This window comes from Rhamphochromis longiceps, linkage group LG15, assembly GCF_057381845.1.
Source record: "Rhamphochromis longiceps isolate RC_006_pf linkage group LG15, R_longiceps_female_GT1.1, whole genome shotgun sequence".
Taxonomy (NCBI): Eukaryota; Metazoa; Chordata; class Actinopteri; order Cichliformes; family Cichlidae; genus Rhamphochromis; species Rhamphochromis longiceps.
This window is the reverse complement of record NC_140571.1, coordinates 8623930-8651149: the sequence shown is the minus strand read 5'-3', so window position 1 is coordinate 8651149 and position 27220 is coordinate 8623930. Positions and strand designations below refer to the sequence as shown.

Sequence of the window (27220 nt, the reverse complement as noted above, 5' to 3'; positions counted from 1 at the left end):
ATCTCGCGCCAAAACTTTTGCACTGGTGGACAGAACCAAAGAGCGTGGATGTAATTGTCTGGTGTATTGCCTTGACAGTCTGAGCAGTTGTTGGAAGATGTAAAGCCCATCTTGAACATCCGATGACCTGTATAGTGCACTCTATGTAGTATTTTGTATTGTATTAATTGCAGACTGGGTTTTTTAATTAATTTAAAGGTTTTTAAGCAAATCTGAGACCAGAAGTTTTGGTCTAAGCTGACTGATAAATCTGCTTCCCACTTTGCAATAGGAAGGGATATTGATTCATCTAATTTAGAAAGTGTTCTGTATATTTTAGATAATAATTTGGGGGATTTAAGAGTAAGAAAATGTGCCGCGCTTGGTGGTGTTTGTAATTCAACTTGACTGAGGTTAAATTTTTTTTTTTTTTTACTATGGATTTAATTTGTTGATATTCTAAAAATCTTGTCTTGTTGATCCCATATTGTGCAACTAGTCTGTCAAATGGAATAAATTCTGTTCCCTCTAATATATGTTCTAAGTATTTAATTCCTTTACAACTCCATTCTGGGAAATTAATCATATTATTGTTTTGTAATATGTCAGGATTATTCCAGATAGGTGTACGTTTGCATGGGATTAATGAAGACTCCGTTATTTTTAGAAACTCCCACCATGCTGTCAGAGAAAAGCTGATGTTGATACTTTTAAAGCATTCATGTCTTTTGATGTTTGAGCTAATAAATGGTAGGTCTGAAATCTCTAGATCCTTGCATAGTGCCTGTTCAACATCTAGCCAGGGCTCAACTAAGAAGGTATGTTTTAACCATTCTGAGATGAACTGAAGCCTGTTGGCTAAGAAGTATTGGTGAAAATTAGGCAGATCTAATCCTCCTCTATCCTTGGTTCTTTGTAGCGTTTTTAAGCTGATACGCGGGGGTTTATCTTTCCAAAGGAATTTGGAAATATATGAATCCAGAGATCTGAACCAATCTTGTGATGGTTTGTTAGGGATCATCGAAAATAAGTAATTTATTTTTGGCAAGATCATCATTTTTATAGTGGCGACCCTTCCCATGAGTGATATGGGTAAAGATTTCCATCTAGTCAGATCGCCTTCTACTTTCTTTAGAAGTGGGATGTGGTTTAATTTAGTTAAGTCTGAAAGCTTAGGAGAGACATTAATACCTAAATATTTAATATTTCCGGATTGCAGTGGGGCAGAGGAAGAATTATGGAAGGAGCAGTTAATGGGGAGAACTGTAGATTTTGGCCAGTTAATTGAATAATCTGAAACTCTTGAAAACCAGTTTATTAAAGTAGTTACCTCAGAGAGGTTGGTTTGTGTGTTTTGCAGAAAAAGCAACACATCATCCGCATAGAGACTGATTTTATGTTCTATGTTCTTACATTTTATGCCCTTAATTGTTGTAGCCTGTCTAAATGCTGCTGCTAGAGGTTCGATAAAAATTGCAAAAAGTGAAGGGGAGAGTGGGCATCCCTGTCTGGTGCCCCTCAGGAGACAGAAGCTGGAGGATGTCTGGTCATTTGTTCTGATACGAGCTGTTGGGGAATTGTATAATATTCTTATCCAGTTTATGAAAGAGTTTCCAAAACCAAATTTGTGTAAAGTTGCGAATAAAAATTTCCAGTTAACTCTGTCAAATGCTTTTTCTGCATCTAGAGATAATATTATGGTTTCGATGTTTTTATCGTATGAGTAGTCTATTAAATTAAGTAATCTACGAGTGTTTGTTGAGGAGTGCCGACCTTTTATGAAACCAGTTTGGTCAGGATGAATTAAGAGGGGGGTCATTTTCTCTAATCTCTTTGAAAGAGCTTTGCAGATTATTTTAAGGTCTACATTTAAAAGAGAAATTGGACGATAGCTTGAGGGAAATAAAGGGTCTTTGCCTGGTTTTAGCAGGAGACTAATGTTGGCAGAATTCATATTTGGTGGTAGTCTGCCATTTTCCTCGATTTCCTGCAACATGCCGTGGAATACTGGTGCCAAAATTGTCCAGAATTCTTTGTAGAATTCTGCAGGGAAGCCGTCTAGACCTGGAGCCTTATTATTGGGCATACTTATCAGGGCTTCCTGGAGTTCACTTGGCGTCAGTGGCGAATCCAGTTCCATTGCTTGACTGTCTAGTAATTTTGGAAGAGTTACGTTGTCAAGAAACAGATCAATTTCATTTTTAGATGGGTTTATTTGTGGTGAGTATAAAGTTTCATAGAAATCCCTAAAAATGTTGTTTATTCTTCCAGGATCATATGTTGTGTTCCCCGATAAATCTTTAGCAGCACATATAGTTGTTTTTTCTTTATTTATTTTTAGCTGGTTAGCTAGAAATCGACCTGATTTGTTACTGTGTTCAAAATTCTGCAAGCGTAGTCTTTGTATAAGGAATTGTGTTTTTTTATTAATAATTTCATTTAATTCTAGTTTTGTTTTGCATATTTTGTTCAATGTTTCCTGATCTTGGTTGCACGCGTAGGCTTCTTCTAGTGATTTGATGTTTTTTTCTAATTCCTGAATATTTTTGTTTTCTTCTTTCTTTTTGTGTGATGAGAAAGAAATTATTTTACCTCTCATCACAGCTTTCCCTGCTTCCCATAGAACAGAAGCAGATATTCCGGGAGTGTCATTAAAGTCTAAATATGAAGTCCATTCCTTTTTAAAATATTTAATAAAGTCTTCATCTTTAAGTAGTGATATATTAAATCTCCAGTTTTTTCTTGGCGTAGTGTTATTCTTGTGCATTAGTGTTAAAGATACAGGAGCATGATCGCTGACAGCTATAGGATGAATCTCAGTGTCTGAAATGTCACACAGCAGTGAGCTGCTGACCAAAAAATAATCCAGACGAGAGTAAGAGTGATGAACATGCGAGAAAAAAGTATATTCCTTACTGGTGGGGTGAAGGGAGCGCCATGCATCGCAAAGACCAAAGTCGCTCATATACTGTTTGATTATATTTGTGGATTGCCAATTGCGCTGAGTTCCTGTTGTGTTGAGCCTATCCATGTCTTCATTTAGTCCAAGGTTGAGGTCACCGCCAAGAATGAGTGTGCAATCAAAGTGTTCAGAGAGTGCACTAAAAAATCCATGGAAGAATGAGGGTTCATCAACATTTGGACCGTATATACTTACAATACATAGTTTTTTGTTCAATATTGATAGTTTAATAATTAGAAATCTACCCTCTGGATCTATAACTGTATCGAGTACTGTAAAATTAACATTTTTATGTATTAAAATTGCTACTCCCCGTTGTCTAGAATTATAACAGGCTGCAAACACGTTAGGAAACTCAGGTGTTTTAAGTTCGTTTAAACCTGTGACAGGTTTGTGAGTTTCTTGTAATAAAACAACATCTGCCTGTAGTTTTTTAAGCTGGTTAAATATCTTTAACCTCTTTCCTCTGGTGCCAGCTCCATTTACATTCCATGTGGCAAACCTCAGCATGCCCATAATTGTGTGTGTATGTCTAATGATGTACGCTGGGTGTTTCGTTTAGACAGGTGGAGAGAATGTGGAAACATCCCTTGTTTGTAAATAGAAAGAGAAAAAGAAGTGTGGTGAGAGGCTCCATAAGTCTGACTATGTGTGTGAATATTCACTAATATGAACAAGCGTGGCTTGCTTATGTGTCCTGCAAGTCTGTGCGTGCTGTTAGGCTGTTGTAAATGTGCTGCCCTTGAGCTGATGTGTTTGCGTGATCGTGGTGTGAAAATATGGAGAAATAGAGGGTGTTGTTTGTAGGTGAGTGGGGGAGTAGGTGACCACAGCAGTGAAAGACAAGAGAAAGAAAGAAACCACCTGAACTGTGAGCAACAACAACAAAAAAGAAACGAAACGGAAACATTCCAATTAAAGCAATGACGGAGGGTGACGGTGTTATATCTGCTATGACATCATACTGATATTACTAGGTTAAACCCATGTTAAAGGGGAAAGTGTGAATGAATAAGAAAAGAGTGTAGCGGGTTCTTATCTGGAGTGCAGTCAATATAACCACGGTGTGGTGCCGGGGTCGCGGTACAGCTGTCCGTCCACGTAGAGCCGGTCCACGGCGATGACAGCACGGGAGCCTTTCTGGATGAAGCTACGTCGAACTGGGAACAGGACCTTGCGTCGTTCCAGGATCTCTTTGGGGAACTGGTCGTTCACGCTGAAGTCCGTTCCTTTCAGCTCTCTGCCGCGACTCTTCACCTGTTCCTTCTGTTTGAATTGACCGAATTTGGCCACAATAGGCCGTGGTCTCCCGGTCCGCGACCGCGCGCCCCCCAAGCGATGTACTCTATCGAAGTTGATGTTCTTTACGGTGTCCTCCGGCAGCTTCAGGTGGATTTTGATGAAGCTTTTCACCGTTGCCTCTGCGTATCACAAAGTATCACACTTTTACACATAAATATAAATGTATGAAACAGGCCTGGCTCCACAGTTTGATGCCTAACAAGTGAAAGATCCCTAGTTTGATTCTGGGAGGAAACACAAATCCTCAAAGGTTGAGTCAGGAAGGGGATCCAGCATATATCCGACCCCTTGCAAATAAGGAGCAGCTGAAATTAGTAAACATATTAGTGTCCGTGATGTTTGTTGTAAAAAATACTAGGCATACTTTGCACATAATTAATTACTCAACCCTTATACACATGTTTAAAATATTTTATGTGCAGATGAAAAGAAAGTTGGTGTTTATATCTAAAGTTATCGACATTTGGAGGCATCAGTCTGTCTGGGGAGAACCTTTACCATTTCACTTGGAAACATAATGCCAGAATAGCATGCTTCCGTACCCATCTAATAGTATCTATTGAAAGCTGGAGATTGGACGACCCTAGTAGGGAACTAGGAAGCTAGACATCAATGACACGAAATGAAAGGAAGAGACAGGCAAGCACGGGTCGTTGATGAACAGCAACTCCAGGCAGCTTAAACAGTGTCACTTACGTGCTACTTGGTTACTTGGATGTATGCCAGCTGAGCCATCAGCTCATGCGTGCTGGGGCTGAGATCAGCTGATCTGCTGCAATTTGCGTCTGAGGTTAGGTTTCCAGCTAACGCTACGCTTGATTTCTCATGTTGCACCACTGAAGGCAGGCTGTGATGGACGGGTGACCTGTCTGAAGTGTTCTCCATATCTCGCTCTACTATAAATCAGCTTCTGTACAGGCTTTGGCCTCCTGCAAACCTAAGTTGGATAAACAGTTAAGAAAAAAAAAATCATTACCACAATTTGCATGCTAATGATGTGAAAACAAGGGCAGGGCAAGAACTGTAAAACTGCTGTGCCTGACTTCTTTTTTTTACTTCAGAAACTTGGATTTCATGCTGAACCAGCTGCAGCACTATTCCCCTTCTAATCTGAAAATAGCAGGTGCATTCTCTGAGGAGTGGGCTTGCATCAGATAATGCTCATGGTAATGTCATCCTTTCCCAAACTAGTCTAAACATGGCTGACTCTGTAACATTTTTGCAGGTGTGTTAATGTTACAGCTGTTAATCTGAAATGATGAGTGTTGGGCTGATTGTCTGTCCTCTGGAGTTGTGATGAGAGGAGAGAAGATTTTTACTTCTTTATATATACCCTTTTTATCCCCCACCCTTTTCTTTCTTTCTTTCTTTCTTTTTTTTTTTGCTGTGTGATCGACAGTAAAAGTTTGCTCTGTCTGACTTTTCTGCTCTACAGTTCTCCTCAATTATTTAGGTGAATGAGCAGAGAGCAGAATTGGGCTCCGCTGACACATTTGCAACTGTTTAGTGTTAAAAATCAGCTCCTCATTATATGAACTCTATAGAAGAGCATAAAAAGATGCAGTATTGTGTCTGTAGAAAACATTAAAACATTGCCTTAAAGCAAATAAAACAGCTGCTGCATTCCTGTTGTTAGTTAAGTTAGGAAGGATTTTCCTCAAATCATGCAAAACCTATAAAACATGATGGATTCCAACAACACCTGCTGCATTTAGGGCTTGTCAGGGATTGTGTACATCTCTCTCCGAGCAAGCCTGTGTACAAATATTTCACATAAGGGTGTCTATAAATTGTATGAGTGTGTATGCGCTTGAGACCAGTGTGTTGGCTGTGCCCCTGATTCCTGGCTGACTGGTCCCAGTAAAGAGTGGAGCTGATATAAACAGGCCTGGTTGTTCCCACGTCTCTGTTTACACTGGGAGACCCCAGAGCAGCACTACACAGGGTACTGGATTCCCTCTTCAGAGCGAACTCGCACACTATTCATCTCTGTCTCATACAGAAACCATTACTCACAAGCATACACATACAGTACACCGGCACGGAGGTACAGCGTACATGCGTCAAAGTGGAAATTCACCTACACACATGTTACTTAAGCATTTCTGTTGTTGCATCTCCTTCCCCTTGCGCTTATCACTTAGACCTTTTTCTTACTGTAAACATTCCACACAAAGCCATCAAACCAATGCTGATCTCAGTTGTGCAACACTCCTGCAAACACTCTTAAAAGCTCTCTAAGTCCTTTTGAAATGGGCCTGTGATGCACACCCAACATAAACAGAACCTAACAAACACTCCCAGTTTACAGGGAAAAGTGAGGTCCCCCCACCCCCCACCCCACCCCACCCACCCTCTGCAAAAGACACTAACATAAGGAAGTCAAGTTTTTCAAAGAAATTTGGTAGACGTTAGAAGGCAGGAAGAGACTTTTTGGTGGGATGTTTCCAGGAGATTTTTGTGACTGAGTCGAAAGAATACCAAACTGTCCAGATCATCTGGGCATTCTGATGAAAACAGACCTCTTGGGGCTTGGGAATTTATGGATACGCAAACAACTTTCAACCTTGTTGAAATATATTTTCCACCCAATAATAAATGCTTGACCAAAATTATTACCCTTCAATTCTACTTTTTGCTTTTGGAGGGTTATACATATGTATTCCCAGGAATAAAAAAAAAGACAGATTTATCTTTCACTTTCCCTTTGTAACTATCTCCTTGACATGCACACACAAAGCAGTTTCAGTGATGGACCGTCTATTTATTCTTAGACATATTTGCATCTCTTAAACCGTAAGTGCTTGCATCTGTGCGTTTACATGCCGTATCATCTGACCTAATGAGAGTAAGAGCATTGTTCCCCTGGGAAGAGGCTGCCCCAGTGATATGCGGCCCAACAAATTGTAAACATACTCCTGCGCCCTGCGTCAGCTATCTCACAACACACACAAGCGAGTGCACGACGACAATGCGAGTGGTCTGACTTTCCTAACCTGCTCTAAATCTGAACCTTTATAGTAAACATCTCGGGACATCTGAACAAGCTTCTTATACGGGGATGGATGTGAATTACAAGGCTATATTTCACCGAGAGAAGACTTGTATGATTAAATGAGAGGAGGGGAAGACACAATTTGGTAACTAGGGAGGAAGAACAATAACAACAAGGCTGAATCATAAAGAAGTTATTTTGCTGTTTTGTTTGGGAGCAAGCCAGGAAGGAGAAGTGTTTGCAGCGAGCCAAGATGAAGAAGCTGGGCCACGGCTCACAATGCGCACGTGTTCATAAGCAAGTCATAAGTCAATGGGTATTAAAGCACACAAACAAACACACATGCGCACACGTACACACAGAAACTTTGAAATCTGCGATTGCTTTAGGCAACATTATCTCATAAAGATGATATGTTGTTCTTATCAGTTTAACATTTATGCTGTATTGTGCAAAGTTTATAAAATGTAAATAAATTAAAAAGAGCTCAAGTCAGACCAACAATATTCATATATAAATTATCAGTCTGCTTAAAGGTCAAAGTCCCCACAGAATGCGACAGCATGCAGGCACCTCAGCATCCATTGACTAAATTCATTCATGAGTCACAAGAGCGACTGCAAACGCTCTCATTGATAACATAAACTTTCCAAACTTCAGTCTGCTTTTGTAATCCCGTTCAGAATTCCCTGGGGAGTGTTTACTGATTCACAATCCTTGGAGATGCCACTAATCCGCACGTCTTAAATGTCAACACATCATAAAAACTGACAAAGGTTGCACACAGCAGCAGAAAATTTAATTTGCCTCATTTTCCTTCTTATGAAAGCCAACCTTCCACAAGGTGGTGCCAAACAGCTTTAAACCAACATACAGTTAGTCTGCCTGCATAGGCAGTACATTTGTATGCGCTGTAACCCAGCCTATTGCAGGGCAGGTAGGCAGTCATGAAATATTAAATATTTGTGATATGCTTTATTACTATGCTTTATGCTTTATTAGTCATAGGTGATTGTGATTCCATGTGCTGTTAAAGTGAGCTTTGTTAAGGCTTTTTCAGTGGTTCAGTACATTCATGTCACCTGGAGCAGTATAGGTACTAACAACCTTGTCTTTAACTTTTCAAAGATGGGAAAAAGGTCGTGTAATTATCATGTTTTTGATAACAAAATCCATGTAGGTCTACAATATCATAAGGCAATAAAAACAACAAAACAAAACTTTACAAAGAAATAGAATACGAGTTAAAAACCAACAAACAAACTGACACAAAATCAAAGAACACACACACTAACTAAAAGCCTCCTCAACCCAATTGGATCTAATTCTGGGAATTTAAAAGACCTCCATCCATGGTGACTGAGATGTCTAATCGAGTTATAGACACTGAGAAAGTCAGACTTGTACTGGGGGCTAAAGTCACTGACTGGTTAAAGAACTAATAGCAGTATTTTGGTGGTAAATCTGGATTGAACTGGAAGCCAATAAAATGACTTCAGTACTGGTGTAATCTTTCCATGTGCATGTCAGGACTCTGGCTGCTGCATTCTAGATGAGTTTACATCACCCTACTGATAATTTGGATAATACTGCACACAGAGCATTACAGTAGTCTAAGCTGCTTGATATAAATGCATCGGCTACTTTCTCAGAGTCAGTTTGAGGTAAGAATTTTCAGAATTTTCATATATTTTTAAGTGGCAGAATGCAGTTCTGGTGACCTTATTATTATGACTATCAAAGCTAAGATCGCCATCCAAAATCATGCCAAGGTTCCTGACAAGCTTATGATAAACATGAAAAAGTTTCTGTCTCTGACTGTTTGGATCAACAGTGTGTCTGTGTTCACCCCCCCCCCCCACACACACACACACACACACACACACACTTACACACAAAGCTATATATTAGGAGTTCTTATTAAATTTTTGTTTTTCATTTTTTTGATGCTTTATAGTTTTTTCAAAAAAAAAAACTGTATTATTGCTGCACAGTTGTTTTGCAGTGTTAGTATTATTTATATATATATATATATATATTTTTTTTTAAATGTAAGCAGCTAGGTACAACTTCGCAACAGAAATATATAGGCATTTGAAGTTCCCCCAGGGATCAATAAAGTATTCTGATTCTGATTCTGATTCTGATTAAATTATATTTTATTTTACGATCCGGAAGTTGACGTTAATTTAGCGCCCACTAGGAGCGGCTTTATTTTGTAAAACAGAAGCGGAAGGTGTCGTGTTTGTTACTGCTTGTTTGTGTGCGGAGGAAGTGGTTTGTCCACAAATTTTACTATTATCCGCCTTATTTGTGTTTTGGAATAACATCACAGAAAAAGCGAAAGCGGTAGCTGGATTCTTAAGATACAAACACCAGTCATTAACTTGCTTTAGACAGCTAGTCTGCTAGTTAGCATAGCTGACAACTTTTCATTCATTGCTGCCTGTGTACTCTTCTTTGTTGCTAGCTAACGGAAAGACCTCTTCACAACATTAGCTAGCTGAGCAGTTGCGAAATGTCGTTACCTCTTTGTTTTGCTTACAATCCCATATTAGTGCAGTTATTAGCGCAAACACCGACTCAGTGCATGTAGTTATGTTGAATTAGTTGCCGATTAGCTAGCAACATTTCCTCAAGCAAGCTTATCAGTTGCATGAGCTATAACGCAGTTTATAATACAAAGCAACGGTCTATACATTAAACGTGTCTATAAGTAACGAATTATTGACGTCGAGGGTCATATTTTGCTGTTACTTTCTTGGTTGTTAGTAGCAGTAGAAAGTAGCTAACGTGTTAGTCTGTATCGGTTTTTGTCGGGAAATTAGCTGGACGCTCAGCTAAAAGAATAATAATTGACAAAATAATATTTTCTTGCAGATATCTGAGTGATTCGTGCTTTGAGACACAGTCAAGTCTTTCAAGTGGAGGAGAACACCTTGCGGGCGAGGAGATAATTAGATGGTGGTGTGCAACTGAGGTGATAACCAATCTTCTTAGCATTTTTACTTACACTAACATACTAACTGGACTCATGAATTCAGCAAACACAAAATACATCTGCAAAATTCTGATATAGAGCAGGCACCGCAATACATATTTTTATTAATGAATGAATACATATTCATTCGTGTAGTGCAATGCCCCTTGAAGTATTTCTGATTTTAAATTTCAGAAATATTTGAAAAATGGCTTCATTTGGGTCTTTTTTTTGTTTGTTTGTTTTTTAGCCCATCTTGTCTCCTTTCCCATCGGTGCAATAATGGTGAGGGGTGGCATTTTTCATGAATAAGTGAGAAGAAAAACCTCTGTGGTCCTCTTGCTGCACCACACACTTCCCCATGGATTCAAGCAATGATGAGGCACTTGATATTATTATCACCAATGTGGTGGCAACCTTTCGGACTCGGTGTCACCTCAACCTCCGCACCATTGCCTTAGAAGGAACAAATGTCATCTATAAGCCAGAAGTAGGGGTAAGTGTATTGTTATTGGTGAAACTAGAGAATGCTGCATTCATGTCAACAGTTAGAACTGAGACATGAAATTGTGACTTCTCTTTTTTTGTCCTCAGAAAGTCCTGATGAAGCTTCGTAAACCAATGATAACTGCTTCAATCTGGTCTTCAGGGAAAATCATCTGCACTGGAGCAACAAGGTAGACTGACACTCATAATGCAACATGGATACACACACCTATACCTAACTAAATGTCAAATTATTTGCTTCTTTTGGCCTCAGAAGTCTTGCTACTTTATTTGTGGGGCTGTACTGCTACGTCCCTTATCATATGTAACTAATGCAGTTAGCATTTCTCTCACATGAGAGCTGAATTACTAGTCCCCCGAATGAAATTTAAAAGTTTTGATTTAATTTAAAAGTACAGAGTAAACTAAATACTAAATTGGTATAACTATGTTTCAATTTATCAGCAGTGTAGAAATTTCAACAAGGGTTTGAGCTGTCACTTGGGAAAGCATCATGCCAAACTCAAAAGAAATCGGGTCGGACTTGAGAAAAAGAATTGTTTATGCTCACAAAGCAGGAAATGAATATACAAAGTTATCACATTGGATATCATCAAGAAATTCAAAGAGAGCCACAGAGTACTTACACAAGTGTGGCAAAGGTAGGAAGCAAAAGATTGCAAACACTCTGGAAAGAAAAGTCGTGACAGATGTGTCTAAAGACCAACTCCAAAGACACTAGTGACTGACTTAGCCAAGTCAAGAATTGTGGTAACAAAGAAGACACTCACTAGGATACAGACCAAGAAAAGCTCTACTTCTGCAGAAGAGACATCTTAGGGCAAACTGAAACATGCTAAGAACAACCTGGAGAAGGATTATACATACTTAAAGTGAATTTTTTGGTCAGATTAAGGACTGAAAACTCCAATTAATGACTGGAGACTGTTATCCAGCAGCATCCACACAATTGAAAATTGGCGTCGGGAGGCTAATGATTTTAACCCTGGTAGTTTTTGTCAAATATTTTTATTTCTCTGTGCAAAGTCAAATAATATAAGCAGCCCAAGTAAAACTAGAATGTGCATGAATAATACTTCTGTCCTCATCTGTATTAGCCCAGTTTAGAGGTTTGGATTGTAAGTATTACTTAATTACTCAAAAAGATGTTAGTTTCTGATTATGGTTTGTATACCAAGGAATTCATTTCACTGAGTTATGCTGCCATTTATCCGTTCTTTTCTCTTCCTTCTTTTTTTTTTTTTTTTTTAAAGTGAGGATGAGGCAAAGCTCGGTGCTCGCAGGTTAGCACGCTGTCTGCAGAAACTAGGCTTCAAGGTAAGAATAATCACAGCAGCTGGTTTTGCATGGAAATACACAGTCAATCTGTTATTTGTTTAAACTCAGCCTACCTGAACGTTGTCCCAACTATTAAGACCACAGAGTCCCCATCTTCTGATGGTTGTTACTAGCAGGGTAACGCACAGTGTCACAAAGCTCAAACTACCTGAAACTGCAGTTATCTACATTAAGGCCATAAGACCTAAACTGGATTTCTCCTTTAATTATTGGACCTAAAATAAAAAGAAGTGTAAACTCATAAATGCGTGTATTTTGTGTCTCATATGTTTATGCTGTCTGTTCAGGTGAGGTTTTCAGCCTTCAAAGTTGTGAATGTGCTGGCAGTGTGCTCCATGCCATTTGCAGTCAATCTTATAAACTTCACGAAGAATAACCGACCCATTGCCAGGTAATGCAGTGCTGCTAAGTCACAACTGTTGCAACATTAATTAAAATCAATGCCATCATTGTCATCGTCATTATAACTATCCTGATCAAGCTGTAGCATATGTTTATCCACAGTCTTATTGCTTTCTGCTGTTTTCTTTGGGTCGTTAGCTTCATGGTGTGATACCATATTGAAAGAAAATAGTGACAACTGTGATTTCAAGTCCTGACATGAGCAGCAATAATGTGCAAAGTGAACGGGGAATAAAAGTTTAATGTTTGCTAGTGGAGGATGACCTCTAGTGGTTAGAGTAAACCTCACCGCATTGAGTGCATGTACCTGACACTACAGTGGAGCAAGCAGGCTGAAGAAGTATGTGTGTGTGTACTCTAGTTGTTGGATTTGGATTACTGTTGTACATGCTATCTGACAGAATATAGGCTGGCATCTAAACATGCATCAAGTCCGTTACTCACAAAGCTGTAGGTATAACTTTGCCGATGTGCACACATGTACTAAAAACTTTTTACCATTTACAGTTATGAACCTGAGCTCCACCCAGCTGCTACATACAGGATCAAAAATCTAAAGGCGACTATACAAGTGTTCTCAACTGGCAGCCTCACAGTTACAGGTATCTCACTCCTTACGAGGCTCAACACACACAGACACATTAAGTATCTTACCCCTTTTTATGTACAGCTAAGAAGGCACATTGGCTTAAGGGATTGAGGTCATGTAAAATGAAAGCATTTTATAACTTGTTTCAATGAGGAAAGCGGTTTGTAAATAACCCAATTCCTCCAAGAATTTTACTCAAGCGAAATTGTTTTTTGTGCTTCCTTTCGTGTGGTGCACTGTTTATCAGGCTAAAGTTGAAACCCAAGGCGGTCTTTTTTTTCCTTTTTTTTTTTTTAAAGCTTCTATTCCAGTTCTGTTGTTTTTTCTTTGTCCTGATATATTTTTGCTGATCTTTTTCTGCTTTCACACCATCACTGGATGGCTTAGGACCAAATGTCCAGAACGTGGCCACAGCAGTGGAGCAAGTCTACCCGCTACTGTTTGAGTGTCAGAAACCCCGCTGCAAATGAAACGATACAAGACTAAGGACTCGAGCTATTGAGTACTCAAAACGGACGAAGAAGCACCTTATCCTTGGAATTGCTTGCTTTGGTTTCATCACTATGTGGCAACAGCCACAAACGTCTGAACTCATTCATAGGCTGGGCTTGGAATACCACACTTGTAACGTCCTAAAATGTCCTCGTTATTTTTTACAAAATTTTAACGTTGTTGTGGAGTTGTTGGGATCTTGTGATTTTAACAGCCTAAACCTGCAAATGTCTTCCAAACTTAATATCCTTCAGCAGGCACCCGTCCTCCTCACCTGACAGTGAAGAGGCAGGAAGTTATTTGCTGTAGCTTATTTGCTTTTGGATGTCTCTGCATGGACAGTTAAAGACCATTTTGAAACTATTTAAGATTTGGCTATATATATATATATATATATATATATATATATATATATATATATATATAAACCGCCGTCCAAGGTTTGTAAAAGTCCTGCACAGGTACTCTGTATTACCCGTGTTATTGCTAAAGGAGAAAAACAGCAGACAGAGAAGTGGAATATTATCAGTGTACACAATGTAAGAGCAGGCCGATATGCAGAAACACATCCACTTACAACTTAAACACACCTCAAATTTACTTCCTTTTGTTCACAATAAGGCACATTTCATTTCTTGTTGTTTCTTAATAGTTTTAAGAACATTTTGCAAATATGCTTGATGTATTTTAATGTTTTGACATGTTGAACACTTCTCAAAGGTTAAGAATATTTTCAGTTTTCAAGTGACGAGTTAAGCTGTTCATTGAACACAACCACTTGTTAGACAATATTGAGGAGATTTTTTTATTAGCAGAGGACTAAGAAATCATTAAAACACTGTCCACAATTGCCAGTATACACACACACACACACACAAAGTAGCAAAAACATAACATGAAAAAGTAACTGACTCATAATTACAAAAGCAGCCACTCTGTGGAGTCGTACAAAGTTGTATGGCAGCACTAACACTTGTCGAAAAGGTTTCGTAATACATTCATGTGAATTCTTGAGGCAACCATGAGTGTTCGGACAGGCATAAAGGCAACATGTATGTATGTATATAAATGCATCTGATAGAAAAAATGTTGATTAAAAGCTTAGACATGCTGTTTAAATGTGTGTATGATGGAGTACTTTTTGAACTAGTGTCAACTGAAAAATTGTGGCACTTGGATTTTTGTATTTTGTATAAAAAAAAATAAAAGTGAACAGGCAACCAGTGGACTACTGTGTGGTGTGTTTGCTCCCCTTTGCATGACATTGTTTTTGTGTGTGTGAACATATCCCGAGTACATGTGGAGAAGGCACTTCCCAGTTGATTTGTTTTTTTGGTTTTTTTTTCCCTAGAATGTCTTCCATACTGTCATTAACGACTGAGATTTCCATGTCAGGCTTTGCAAACACACATTGCAACATTTAAAAGGTGATGTAAGTCAAAGTACAGGTTATAAAATGTAAATGTTTTACTCGTGCATAGGGCATCCGCTATAGAATTTGTATTCTTAAACTCATTACAGCATCGTACTAATAAAAAATAAAAGAAGGAATCGGTCTAAATCACAATTCATGCCAAACATGGCTCCTGAACCTCGTGATTTGCTTTTTTTCGCCAATTCTTTTTAAACATTCAGTAGCCGGTCTTACACAGCTAGCTGCGTGTTCCCATAAAATGCAAATGAGGAGACAAACAATTCCTTCCATATTTCATGTGGGTTTTGAACACATCCACTAACATAACTGGTATGACTGGTTTGGCCCTTGTGTACCACGTTAAATATAACAATGGGCACCAATAAAATGACACTGTGCTTAGGAATAAGCTTGCCCTCCTCCAAAGAACGAGTACCAGTTTGGGCTATTGGTGTTTGATTTTAGTTAATATAATGCCAGATTTGCTAGATGAATTTTTTTTTACTCAAAACTGAGAAAAAAAAATGTAAAAACTGATGGAAATCTGAGAAAAAGATTTGCTTTTTCTTGAATATAGCAATTAATACTAGAATATAATACTAGCTATGCTCATTTAAAAAAAATCAAAGGCTCCATGATGGGATCACATGTGGGCATCATCATCATCAAGAAACAGCTGTAACTACAGCCAATATAGCGACGTAGATGAGATGATTGTTGCTGAACTGCAGGCTCCTTCAGTGACAGACTGCTGCATCCTAGATGCATGAAGGAGCGTTTCCACAGGTCCTTCCTCCCTGCAGCTGTCAGACTGTACAATCAGAACTGCTCCCAACAAACATAGATGTTTACATCTGCGCTGTAACTGCAATAAGTTAATTAACCAATTCGCACTACAACCTGGTTTGCCTCTTACCTGTAGTTATTTTTATTTAATTTAATAACTGTACAGTACTCTGTTTATAATAACCATTGTCCTTAATGTAAATATGTAAGAAAAATTGTGTATGTTTCTGTTCCGTGTCCTGTGTACTGTTTGTTTGTATATGTGTCTTTTTGGCTGCTGTTACAACCAAATTTCCCCTTGTGGGACAATTAAAGGATTATTCTAGATATATGGATATTTTTGATTGTATATTGTCTTGATCGTTGCTCTTGACTCTCAGGACAGTTGTTGTGTAGGTTTGCTGTCCCTGATCAGGCTCTCTTGAGGCTGAACCGGCCTGGAAATTCTCACCTTAAAAGTCTTCCTGTTAAACAGGGAGGGGAGAAACAGAAGGTAAAAATCACTTTCACAAACCAGTTTACTAGATGTTGATGGCATAGACGTCGAATGTTCAAATTCAAATTCTATTTGTCACATACACAGTCATACACAGTACGATATGCAGTGAAATGCTTAGACTGCTCGTGACCTAAAGAAAAAAAGACTGAATAGGATAGGAAATAAATATGAAAATTAAAATGAAGGGTAAAGGGTAAATTTAGCTAGGAAGTGTTACCACTCACTTCTTAGCTAGCTCTTTTGAGATCTCCTCCAGTGTGCGACCTTTGGTGTCAGGGACAAAGAGGACGACGAATACCAGCAGAACAAAGCTCATGGTGGAGTACAGGAACATAACATTGGGCACACCGATGTTTTCTTTAAAAAACAAAAAACGAAACAATTAATATAATGCAATACCATACTTGCTGCATAAGCAACCCCGTTTCCCAAAAAATTGAGACATTATGTAAAAAAATAAAATAAATAAGAAATGATTTGCAAATCATCCAAATTTAATTTAAAAAGTCCAAATGTTGATACTGATGAATTTTATACGCATGTTCATTTTCCTTCAATAGACCAACAACACGTCCAAGCTATATACCACTATCTTACTATGAAACCTGGGATAACAATTAAGTTCCATGATTGCCCACAATGTTCAGGCAGCAGCGTATTAAAAGCAAAAACTGAAATTTGCACCATGAGTTCAGGAATTTGTAAGACCATATGAGTGCACTACAATATATGACATGCATAACTTGCACATCTTTGAATGGATTATAGCTGAGCAATGTATACAAGGACATCAGATGTTGCCATCTGGTCAACATCTACTTCAAGGAAGTTCTTGCTTATTTCAGCAAGCCATTGCCAAACCACGCTTAAACAAAAATCTTCAAACAGTATAGCGCAGTAACTCAGCTGATTAAGCAAAAATGTTTGACTGTTTGTGTTACCATAGCAACACTACTTGTCACACACTAAATAGCGCTACTACACCTCTGAGTGTTCCCTTTTTTTAATTAAATATTTACCTGTCAGACTTACAGACTGACTTACATAAGGAGACAAAAGGTCCCTAATTTGCATGTTGCAGCAGTAATTATACAGTTTGGAACTTGCCCTTTAGCATGAATGGTAGGACTGCTTTGAGCTTTGTTTGTGTAGCCACCCTACATATGACAGGGAGCAGTATTTAAATGCTATGCTTACTTAAAAAAGACAATGTCAACACATACACATACCGCATTGTTACAATAGTATGACTAAAAAGTAAAAGAGTCCAGGAGCTAAACTGGCTTCTTTCTTGCAGTCCAGACTTGTCAATCATAAAAGATACACACAAACATTTGGCATTTTAGGAAACCAGAGCAACAGGTCTGCAATTGCTTTGAACTTTTCTCATTTTTGACATTTGGGCAACACAGCGATGCACTGGTAACGCTCATAGTAAGGTTTCTTATTTAAAAACCTCTGGACGCTTCTGTTTCTTTCCAAAAGATTAACGATTTAAAGTCAAATTAGTCACAAGTATGAATATAAAAGTCTGGGTTTGTCTGTTTTCTGACATAATGAGAATTTGTCTAGGGTTTACCCTGTCTCTTTCTGTATGACGACTATGTATTTTCATTTTTACATGTTACTAATAAAGTAACATTTAAAATATAGCTGCATAACCTAGTTTAGGTCCACTATATAGGCAAATGTTTGGCAAACAATGCCAACCAGGTGCTAAAATAAAGAGATGCCAAAATGTGAACACTAACTAATTGGGTTAGGTGTGGTCTTGGGCTTGATCTTGGCAGTTCTGTTGGAGGATAGTAAAATTGTAAAAATGTGTTTTTTAAAATGATTATCACTTGTCAAACAGAAACTCTGTGTTAATTTTTACAGAGTTTCTGTGAATTCTTGCACTAGTTTAAACATGTCTGGTGCAAATACATGTCAGTGTAGGCTCTCAGTCGTTCAGGCCATGGTAGTCTAAGGAGCTTGGAAAAGAAAGCGATTCGACTTTAAGTTCAAGTCTTTAAGTTTCTTAAAGATGTTTCACTTCTCATCCAAGAAACTTGTTCAGTTCTAAAACCAAATGGTTGAGAGTCCCAGGTATTTAAACCCAGCTGGAAATTTCTGTTTGGTTTGTTGATTGATCATGTGTCTCACCACATGAGGCAAGGTATGAAAAAAGGCATGGCTCATTATCACCAGAGGTTTTAGGTGAAACCATTGTGAGACCCAATGAGATCACCTGATGTAAGATGTGAGTGGGGGTTGAGGCACCAGGGAAAGGATCTCAATGCGGCATTGTAGGTGGCAGAGAGTTGGTGTCGTGTAAGTATAGCTGCTGTAAGTATAGCACATACCACAACTAGCTAGAACCTACAATTTATAAATTATAAGTAATAAAGTACTCACCCGTGATGGTGAGGAAGGTCATGGAGATCAGCAGATTTGTGGCCCAGTTTACAGCTGACACCACCGATACAGCTCTACCTCTGACTCCCATCGGAAAGATCTCACTGAGAACGACGTACACCACTAAAAAGAGATAAAGGACAAAAAAAAGAGGGGTATAAGAAACTCAGTCTAACTCGTTTTATTTATATAGCACTACAAGGATTAACACTGGGAAGGAATGCCCTGCTGCTGGATGCCAAAAAATGTAAGTGTAGCAAAATGCTCACACATGGAAGATTGTGTATAACCATTCCCTTAACCATTTAAGGTTAATGAGAGTTAATGAAATCTCACTGTCTTACCATAAGCTGACTATATTTGCTTTCCATCTCAGATTTTTGAAACCAGATGTCATGATCATTCATTAATTCAAACTTTAATAAGAGGAAAAACTTGACTTGAGCCCAGGAAAGTGTTTTTACCAATGCCGAAAACATTGGATTAACTTTCCATACACTTCTAAATAACAGGAAGTGGTTTTTGCAACCACGGAAGTCGTCCATTAGAAAAAATGCATGTTTGAAGCAAATGAGTTAGCTTCACTTTTCAGACTCAGAAGCAATGTCCATCTTATATATCCAGTCTCTAGATAAATACAGAGACACTGCATGTGTATGTGAACCATAATGTACGGGTACTTACTTGGTCCAAGACTAATTGAGAAGGCTGCCACATACACCAGCAGGCTGATCAATGACGCCCACTTCAGTGAGGAAGACACTTCAACAAGAGTCCTTCTTCCTACTGATTCCCACACTGCATCATTCTCTGTTTTGAGCCCATGCACCTGTTCAGTGTTCCACTGGTTTTCCAGGTGGGTAGACAAAGTGCCACTATTCTCAAAGTCTGTGAAGGTTTCGTTTAAATCCCATGGCATATGCGTGTTGTTTAGAGGGCTTTGGCTATTGCACAGGCTTGTGAGGTGAGTGTGACTTTGTAGAGTCAATGTACCAAGGGCAGCCAGCGATAATCCCATAGCGACAGCACCCACACACAAAAAGCTCTTGGGTCCCAATCGGTCGACCAGCAACACGGCAGGGATGGTACCAACTACTTTTACGACTCCGAACCCCGTGGAGGCCAGGGTTGCTGCAGCATCACTGTTGAAGCCAACGCTGCGGAGAAGTGGCGAAGCATAGGAAAGGATGTTGGGCTGTCCAGTAGCCTGCTGGAGGAAGACTAAGGCCACACCTATTAGGAGCCGTGAACGCAGATTAGCTTTGGCACTGAAAAGCTCCAAGAAGCTATGCTCTGATTCTTCTTTCAGTCCAACCTGGATATCCCTGAGCTCCACTTCCACACGCTTCTTACTTACGCATCTCATTCTGGCCAGCACTTTCTTCGCCCGCTCCACTTTGCCCTGAGCAACGAGGAAGCGTGGACTGGGTGGGAGGAATATGAGCGCACCTATTTGCAGGAGTGCTGGAGGAATTACTAGTCCAAATGTATAGACCCAGCCATGAGGTACGGTAGCAAAGGCGTAACTACAGCCGAATCCCAGCATTACACCAACAACCAACATCAACTCGTACAGCGTCACCAGGAGACCCCTCCTCTCCCTCGGTGAGATCTCTGCAATGTACAAACAAGCTGCTGTCCCTGAAAGAGATGTTCCCATGCCCACAATTACACGGCCAAGTGTCAGTGCAACAAAAGAAGCCACAGCGATGAGCACAACGGTGCCGCCAACTACTAGAACAGCACTCAGGAGCAAAGAGCAGCGTCGGCCGTAGCGATCTAAAAATGTTCCTCCGGCCAGGCAGACGAGGAGTGCACCGAGCAGGTGGGAGCTGACCAGCAGTTCCTGTTCCCTGCAGGAGAGAGAGAGGAGGCCCCGCAGCTGCAGCAGGACCCCAGAGGTCAGCCCCATTTCATAGCCCAACATCAGGCCGCTCAGAGAGGCCGCTATGGCTGCAACCACCACCAGCCAGCTGCAGCCTGCAGAAAGGGACAGAAATACAGAGAACACAGTGAGAGAATGTATCTTAAGATGATAGCTATACTGAATTAAGCGCCAAGTGCAAGTTTCCAATCTCCTAGCTTCACTTTTTGTCCCAAAAAACAAGACCAAGATTGTAGGTTAACCCAGCAAGTGGGCCTAGTTTTATTGTGTTGTGTTTTTCAAACATTATCAGTAATACAGAGAAATACAGAGAAAGGGTTGTGGGCTACATAAGGTAAGAGGTGCGTCTAGAGTATCCAGGTCCTCTTGTCCCACATTCTGTGACAAAGTTCCACATTTGGACTGGCTCAAGTCAATGCCGCTCAACAGGGAAAATGGCATGTAAGAATGAAGTCACAATATGTGTCAATAATGCCTTTTTTGGCCTTAGTAACGTGTCCCGACATCATCCCTGTTCATTCTAGGTGGGATCCATGACAAGGCTAACAAACAGTCATTTACACTCATACCTACAGTCAGCTTAGAAATAAATCAGCTAAACTAACACACATCACTTTGGAGTTTCAACATACAAAGCCAGATGTTTCCTGCACAGGTGCTAATCACTGCACCCCCATGCCATCGCCAGAAACAGCCATTTAGTCTAGAATGGAGGAACAGGTTGAACCTTATTTGATTGGCCACAAAACGGACTCTGCCCCAGGTAAAATGCTTTTACAACATGTTACCCAATTCCTAAAACAGCTTCCAGAACACATGTATCTGCCTGTAAACCGGATAAGATTAAAAGTTTTTATATAGCATTTGACTACCTCAAAAGATTAAAAACTCACTTAAGGTGATCTGATACCATCTAATGTTTTCTTATGCAAGGACACAGTGCTGTGGCTTCATTTATTAAAGTTACAGTGTGTAAAATCTTACCACTAGATGTCTGTAGACTGTAGACTGCAATCAACTGAACTGTTTTCCTATCCCTCCCAATTCAAGTCCACCATCCTAGCTATGGTGGCCACAATAGAACAAATGTCTCTGACTGCTGTTCAGTTGTAGTGAGTGTGAATGTAACAGTGTTGGATTCGGACACTTAGCAAATAAACTCTCATACGATGTGTGAATGTAATCAAACTGTTTGCCAGAGGGACCGTGAGATACTAATGCTAATAACCAGCAGTTGACGGGGGTGCAGTCGTGTTAGGCTGTCCTGCCAAAACACAATTAGAAGGGACGACCACTTTATTCAGTGTGGTGGAATGACATGGCTGCTTCCACAAACTGTTTCTGTGTATTTTTAATGTATTAATTCTAAGTTTTTGCAAATGTATCAATTCATAATTTATACAAAATTAGGATATATAATTATAAACTTACCTATATATCTTAGTGAGTACAATATTATTTTTTTTCGATTAAACAGATTAACCTCTGTATCTTTAACAAAGGCTCATGAGAATTTTATGTATACTTGATAATATCCCTTAAGCAGCTACAAGCAACCGCTGGTCCTTTTTATTTGGTGGTTATGGCCTGTTGCAAAGACTAGTAGGAAATATTAACATCTTGAACTAGTATGTCCTAGACATGTTTGATCTGAAAAAGGTTTACTTGCAAACTAATAAATAGTTAAACATTTAGATTTAAAAAAATAACTGTATTCGAGAATGGATGCCATCTTCTTAACACTGCTTTGTTGTGCCTCACATTTAAACAGTAATACAAACAACCTGTATGGATCAGAATCAGAGTGTTGTAATATGTTCTTGTTTATAACTTGTCAAGCTCATATGCAGGATTAAGAACTTGGTAAACAGAGTGTGGAGGGGCAGTAGATGATATTGCGTAAGCTAATGCGGTACTGTGTCCGTTCACCTTCCACAACAAAAAAACTCTTAAGTAACAAATATTCAGTCAAGTCAGGGTTTACGAAGAGTCCTCAGAAGGTTCACCCGACCATGAAGTCACTTTATTAGTGCTGACTGTGTGGAATTAGTGGTCAAGGATCAGAAGAAGAATGAAGCAATCTGGTAAGGCTGTGTGTTTGTGAACATGTGCTAGGAGTGCTTCACGTTGACTAACAGATTATTGTTACAGATGAAAGGGGAAGAAGATGACTTTAGCATTATCTTACATAATGCATCATTAGTTATATTACATTAGGTGATAATATCCCTGCACCTGTTATTAACTGTACTTTCTAAAGCTATAAACACAAATGTGTATCTAACGACCACACTAGTGAGAGCTTTTATTAGATATGATTACATATGATTTTATTACACACGATTCAAGGAAAGCTAACACAGCTGCAAACTATTAAATGCTACGAAGTTTGCTTTGACAGTTCAGCTGCAACCCCAGCACTCAGCCTCATATCAGTCATTTCCATTAAATGGTTGTCTAATAATAGGATTTTATGTCATTTGTTAGCATGTCACAGCCTGTGATACCTTAACTCAAAATTCACACTGGCGCACTTGCTAATACTGTTCTAGAGAACAACCCCACTTTTTTTTAATTTGAAACAAGGAATTGTTTATTTCCAACCATGTGCTAGCCTACCTTAGACGCACAAACACACGTTTACTGTGGCTGGAGGGTCCACCACTGGGAAATGTTTTTTGGCCTACCGTGACCTGTTAGCTGTCCTTATCTGACTACCAATGAAGTCCATGTACAGCAGAGCCAGTGCAGTGAAAGCAAAGTGTTTGCTTCTGCATCCAGGTCAAGTGTAAGCCTGGCAGTACCACACTTCAGTATCTGATTATCATAAAATGCACTCTTTCCAACATGTAGTGAAGGCAAATAGCAAGGTGACTGATGTTTTTCCAAACAGTGGGTGGGCATTATGTGAAGAATTTGTGTCACATTTTTGGCACATAAATACGTCGTGACTGAGACACAAGAAATCAGACATCAGCACCTTTTGGCTTAATCATAAATCACTGTTCGAGAAGCTCAGCTCCGTAATCCTGCAATTCATTAAACTATTCTAAGAAGCGGGTTTGTCAGGTTATCTGGATGCTGAGCTAAACCTAGCTCCTGATTGATGCAAATTATTACTTGGAGAATCAATATATCTCAGTTTAGTGACTTATATTTCTAGCGTGTAGTTTAGTCACATATGAAGCTGACTGGGTTATGTTTTTAACATTATGGATGGATACTTGTGAAGAGCCCGTGCAACGTTTTTGCTATTGTGCAACCAAGGTCAGCATGACCAGGACTCAAGCATAAAAAGCTGTCATAAACATGTTTTGGCTTAATCATAAATGAGTGTTTGAGCAACAGCTAATGTGAAGAAGTTGCTCATGCAGCAAATGCCTTTCTTTTGCTCCAGCTTAATAATCATAGGATTCATGTATCCATTCTAAGAAGCAGGTTTGCAGAGTTTTCCAGATGTTGAGCCAAATTATTACATCTCAGTTCCACATCTAGACAGTATTCCTTGAGCAATCATCTACATCTTCTTTCTCTAAGGGACAGCCAACACTGACTTTCACTATATGCATTCTTAGGGATTTAAGTGTTTAGCAATGTTCAGCAGAGAATCCCCCTTTTTTTAAACCCTATTTAGTCTTTTAAATGACGTAAGATATAAGCTCTAAACGGAACATGCACATGCACACTTTTAAACCTGATAAAAGACAACATCAGTGGCTGTTCATACCTGGTTCTCTGGGTGAGGTCAGCTTTTGGTTCTCAGCTGAGGGTTTGCTTGGGAGGTAAGAGGTCATCCTCTTGGTTTTGCTGCTGGACTCCATCATTAACCGCCACTAACAATAGACCTACAAACAAGTACACACCAGCGTATTTAAACAAACAAATCATTGTGCAAAGGCAAGAAAAAATACAGCAGATATTATTCATGTTGCACAAGGACAGATACATGAAATTCTAATTCACATCAACATCCCAGGCATCATTATAAAATATTTATTATACAGTAACATGAACAGATCCAGACAGAAAAACATAATTAATCATCAAACATGATCCCCAGTCACAGGTGAAGAATCAGCTGATGCCTCTTTGTGGCTCTGGCTGGGCGCACCCAGGTTTCCCTGTCATACAAACCAGCTGTGTGAAGCTCACCACGGACAGCTGCAGCTGGATCTGTAAAGAGCTGACGACTGTGTGGCATATAGTTGTTTAAAGCTGAAAGTGTTGCACGTGTTTTTTGAAAATCTCTGGAAATAGCTATAGAAACTGTGCTCTCTCCTTTACCTGTGACCAGATACTGCACTGTGATCAATGCTACTTCAATGTTGCAACAGATCACTGTTATAATTAGTGATACTACAGACAAAGTCCACGATCGCGTGTTTTTCTGCCTATATAATATACAAGAGTTGAGCTAAACCCTTGCAGTGCACTTCTGTAGAGGCTACACAGCACTGAGTACCAGGAATCACAGACGTCTTTAGTGCAAAAGCCCACGGCGCTCAAATACGGGTGTGTTTATGTGCAAACAAACCGTTTTTGCTACCTAAAAGTTTCTTAGAGCACACATTTAGGTTGTAATGACAGCCGAGTGCAGTGACATTATTCCTACCTGGCGCCACAGGCTTTCTTTCTGCTGTTGGCCTACGCCCGAGTCTGTCGGTCCATTCGTTCTCGTGTCCACAGCTTCGCCGTCCACACTTCCAGAGTTCCCCGGACTCCTCTTTCGCTCGTGTTACTGCACGCTCTCGGCTTGTTTTTGCTCAAGTATTTGCATAACCCCGCACACTTATTCCCGCACTACCAATAGAAAACTCTCCTTAGCCTTGGACCTCCTATCGTGACCTCTTATTGGACCAAAGTGTATCTCCACGTGCCCCTCCTAATGAATAATGCACACCCGAGTTTCTGATCTTTCTTTGATATGACTTCCAGCTGTAATCACAGACAAATATGATGTAGTGGTTTCAGCTGTGATTCCTAATATAAAGCAGGCTATAAAAAAATGCACCTGTATCAATAATGCTCAGTCACTCATAAAGGCACTGGATGCATGTGACAACAAGCAGTCCGGCCACCTGCTGTTTACTGAGTTTCCCATGCCCTTTTTCTTCGACTGCTTCAGTCACACCTGCCGCTCTTCACAGATGACAGAATGTGGCCTAACATGCCTGGGGAGCTCTGTTTGTGCTTGGCCTACTTTCACTGATATGTATTTAGATGGTCCGACCTATATGATCCAGTCTGACCTTTTTTTGAAACACATCATCTGATCCTCTTAGAAGTTTGCCAAAGGTGTGCACACATGCCTGCGCTCATAAGCTATGACAATATTTGAGTCAGCAAATACTGGACTTTTCATATCCTCTATTGAAAAGGGGGATATTTGTTATAAAGAATCTACCGTCTCATTTCCCGAGGTGCCTAATTTAACCAGTTATCTGATCATATAACCCCGGAATGTCAAACATAAGGCCAGAGAACCAGAAGCAGCCTTGTGAAGACTGCAATCTGTCTCAGGGGTGGCTTTGGTAAATATGATGGACAACATATATTTTGTACTTTTAATGTCTCTGTAAAGCACTTTGAATCACCTTGTTGTTGAATTGTGCTATACAAATAAACTTGCCTTGCCTTGCCTTGCCTTGCCACATTCCAGACATTCAGACATTGTCACTCCCCAGTTAGTGCTTTCCACAAAATAACAGGAAAAACAGGATCTGTTTTGGTTCCTAGAAAGGTAGAATTATACAGCTATCATTTGCAATACAGCATAATACTTTTTTCCCCGTTTTTTGCACTTTAGACAGATTCATGGTTAGAGCCTGATCCGTGTCTCTGTGTATGCCTTATTTTAGTGAGTCAAAAATGCACAACAGTGGCATTACAGATTAAAAAGTTTACAGGTTTGCTGTTGTTGGTGTTCAGTACTGCCATCTTGTATTGGTAACTTGGGGTATGTCGGTCTGCTTTGAAAGAGTGATGTACATTTTTTCCAGTAAATTAACAGATAATTTCTGTTTTAAGATTGCAGGACAGTAAAGGCAATTACACATTTACTTATTTTATACTTACAATTCGAAACTAAACATTCATGCTAGCAGATTTTTTTGATTCACTACAGCACTATGCCTTTATTAAAAACTGAGATTTTGGATATGAGAAGTTCTGGCACAGGAAAATACATCATTACAACAAAAACAACCTGATGTTAACGTCTAAGTTCTTGGTCACTGTGTGGTTGCATTTCTAACAGCTCGGCAGCACTGAATCAGAAAAAGTGATGAAAAGCTGAAGAAGATGCTGCTATATCAAAACCAGTGAGGTAAATCTAAAATAAAAGTGACACTAAACACTAACTGTAAACTTTTGGGCTCCTGATACTTTTTAGAATTTAACAGGACACTTTGTGCACATCTAATCTCACCCGACCCTTTTGTCATTGCGGTTACATCAGGTGATGGCCTTGGACCGAGGGTTGTGAGTTTTCTGGAGTTTGGTTTCTCTTCTGCTTGAGTTTGATGTTAATGGGCCTTTAGTTTTGATTCATGTTCATGTTAGTCATTTATGCTTGGTTCATTGTGTTTTGCTATCACTATGACTCCTGTTTTAATTTCATTCCTAAGTTGTTGGTAAATGGCCTGTATTTTGTATAGCGCTTTACTAGTCCCTAAGGACCCCGAAGCGCTTTAC

General features: G+C 39.5%; 2 protein-coding genes across 3 annotated transcripts; one reads left to right on the top strand and one right to left on the bottom strand.

The window, feature by feature from the left end:
* The first annotated feature begins 9469 nt into the window (after window positions 1–9469).
* On the top strand, window positions 9470–14774 carry tbpl1 (TBP-like 1). 2 transcript variants are annotated; one of them, XM_085382311.1, is made up of 8 exons: window positions 9470–9587; window positions 10119–10218; window positions 10469–10714; window positions 10813–10895; window positions 11979–12042; window positions 12351–12454; window positions 12973–13067; window positions 13442–14774. In XM_085382311.1, the coding sequence occupies exons 3-8, from the start codon at window positions 10580–10582 to the stop codon at window positions 13522–13524; spliced, it is 564 nt and encodes a 187-aa protein (XP_085238437.1). In that variant the 5' UTR covers window positions 9470–9587; window positions 10119–10218; window positions 10469–10579; the 3' UTR covers window positions 13525–14774. The 2 variants fall into 2 exon arrangements, with proteins under 2 accessions (XP_085238437.1, XP_085238438.1); XM_085382312.1 differs by having other exon boundaries at window positions 9479–9515.
* A 45-nt stretch (window positions 14775–14819) lies between these two features.
* Window positions 14820–25293, bottom strand: slc2a12 (solute carrier family 2 member 12). Its single transcript, XM_085382310.1, has 6 exons — window positions 25140–25293; window positions 24255–24372; window positions 19327–20622; window positions 18643–18765; window positions 16470–16602; window positions 14820–16210 (listed from the first exon to the last, which is right to left on the bottom strand). The coding sequence occupies exons 2-6, from the start codon at window positions 24349–24351 to the stop codon at window positions 16123–16125; spliced, it is 1737 nt and encodes a 578-aa protein (XP_085238436.1). The 5' UTR covers window positions 24352–24372; window positions 25140–25293; the 3' UTR covers window positions 14820–16122.
* Window positions 25294–27220: the final 1927 nt, after the last annotated feature.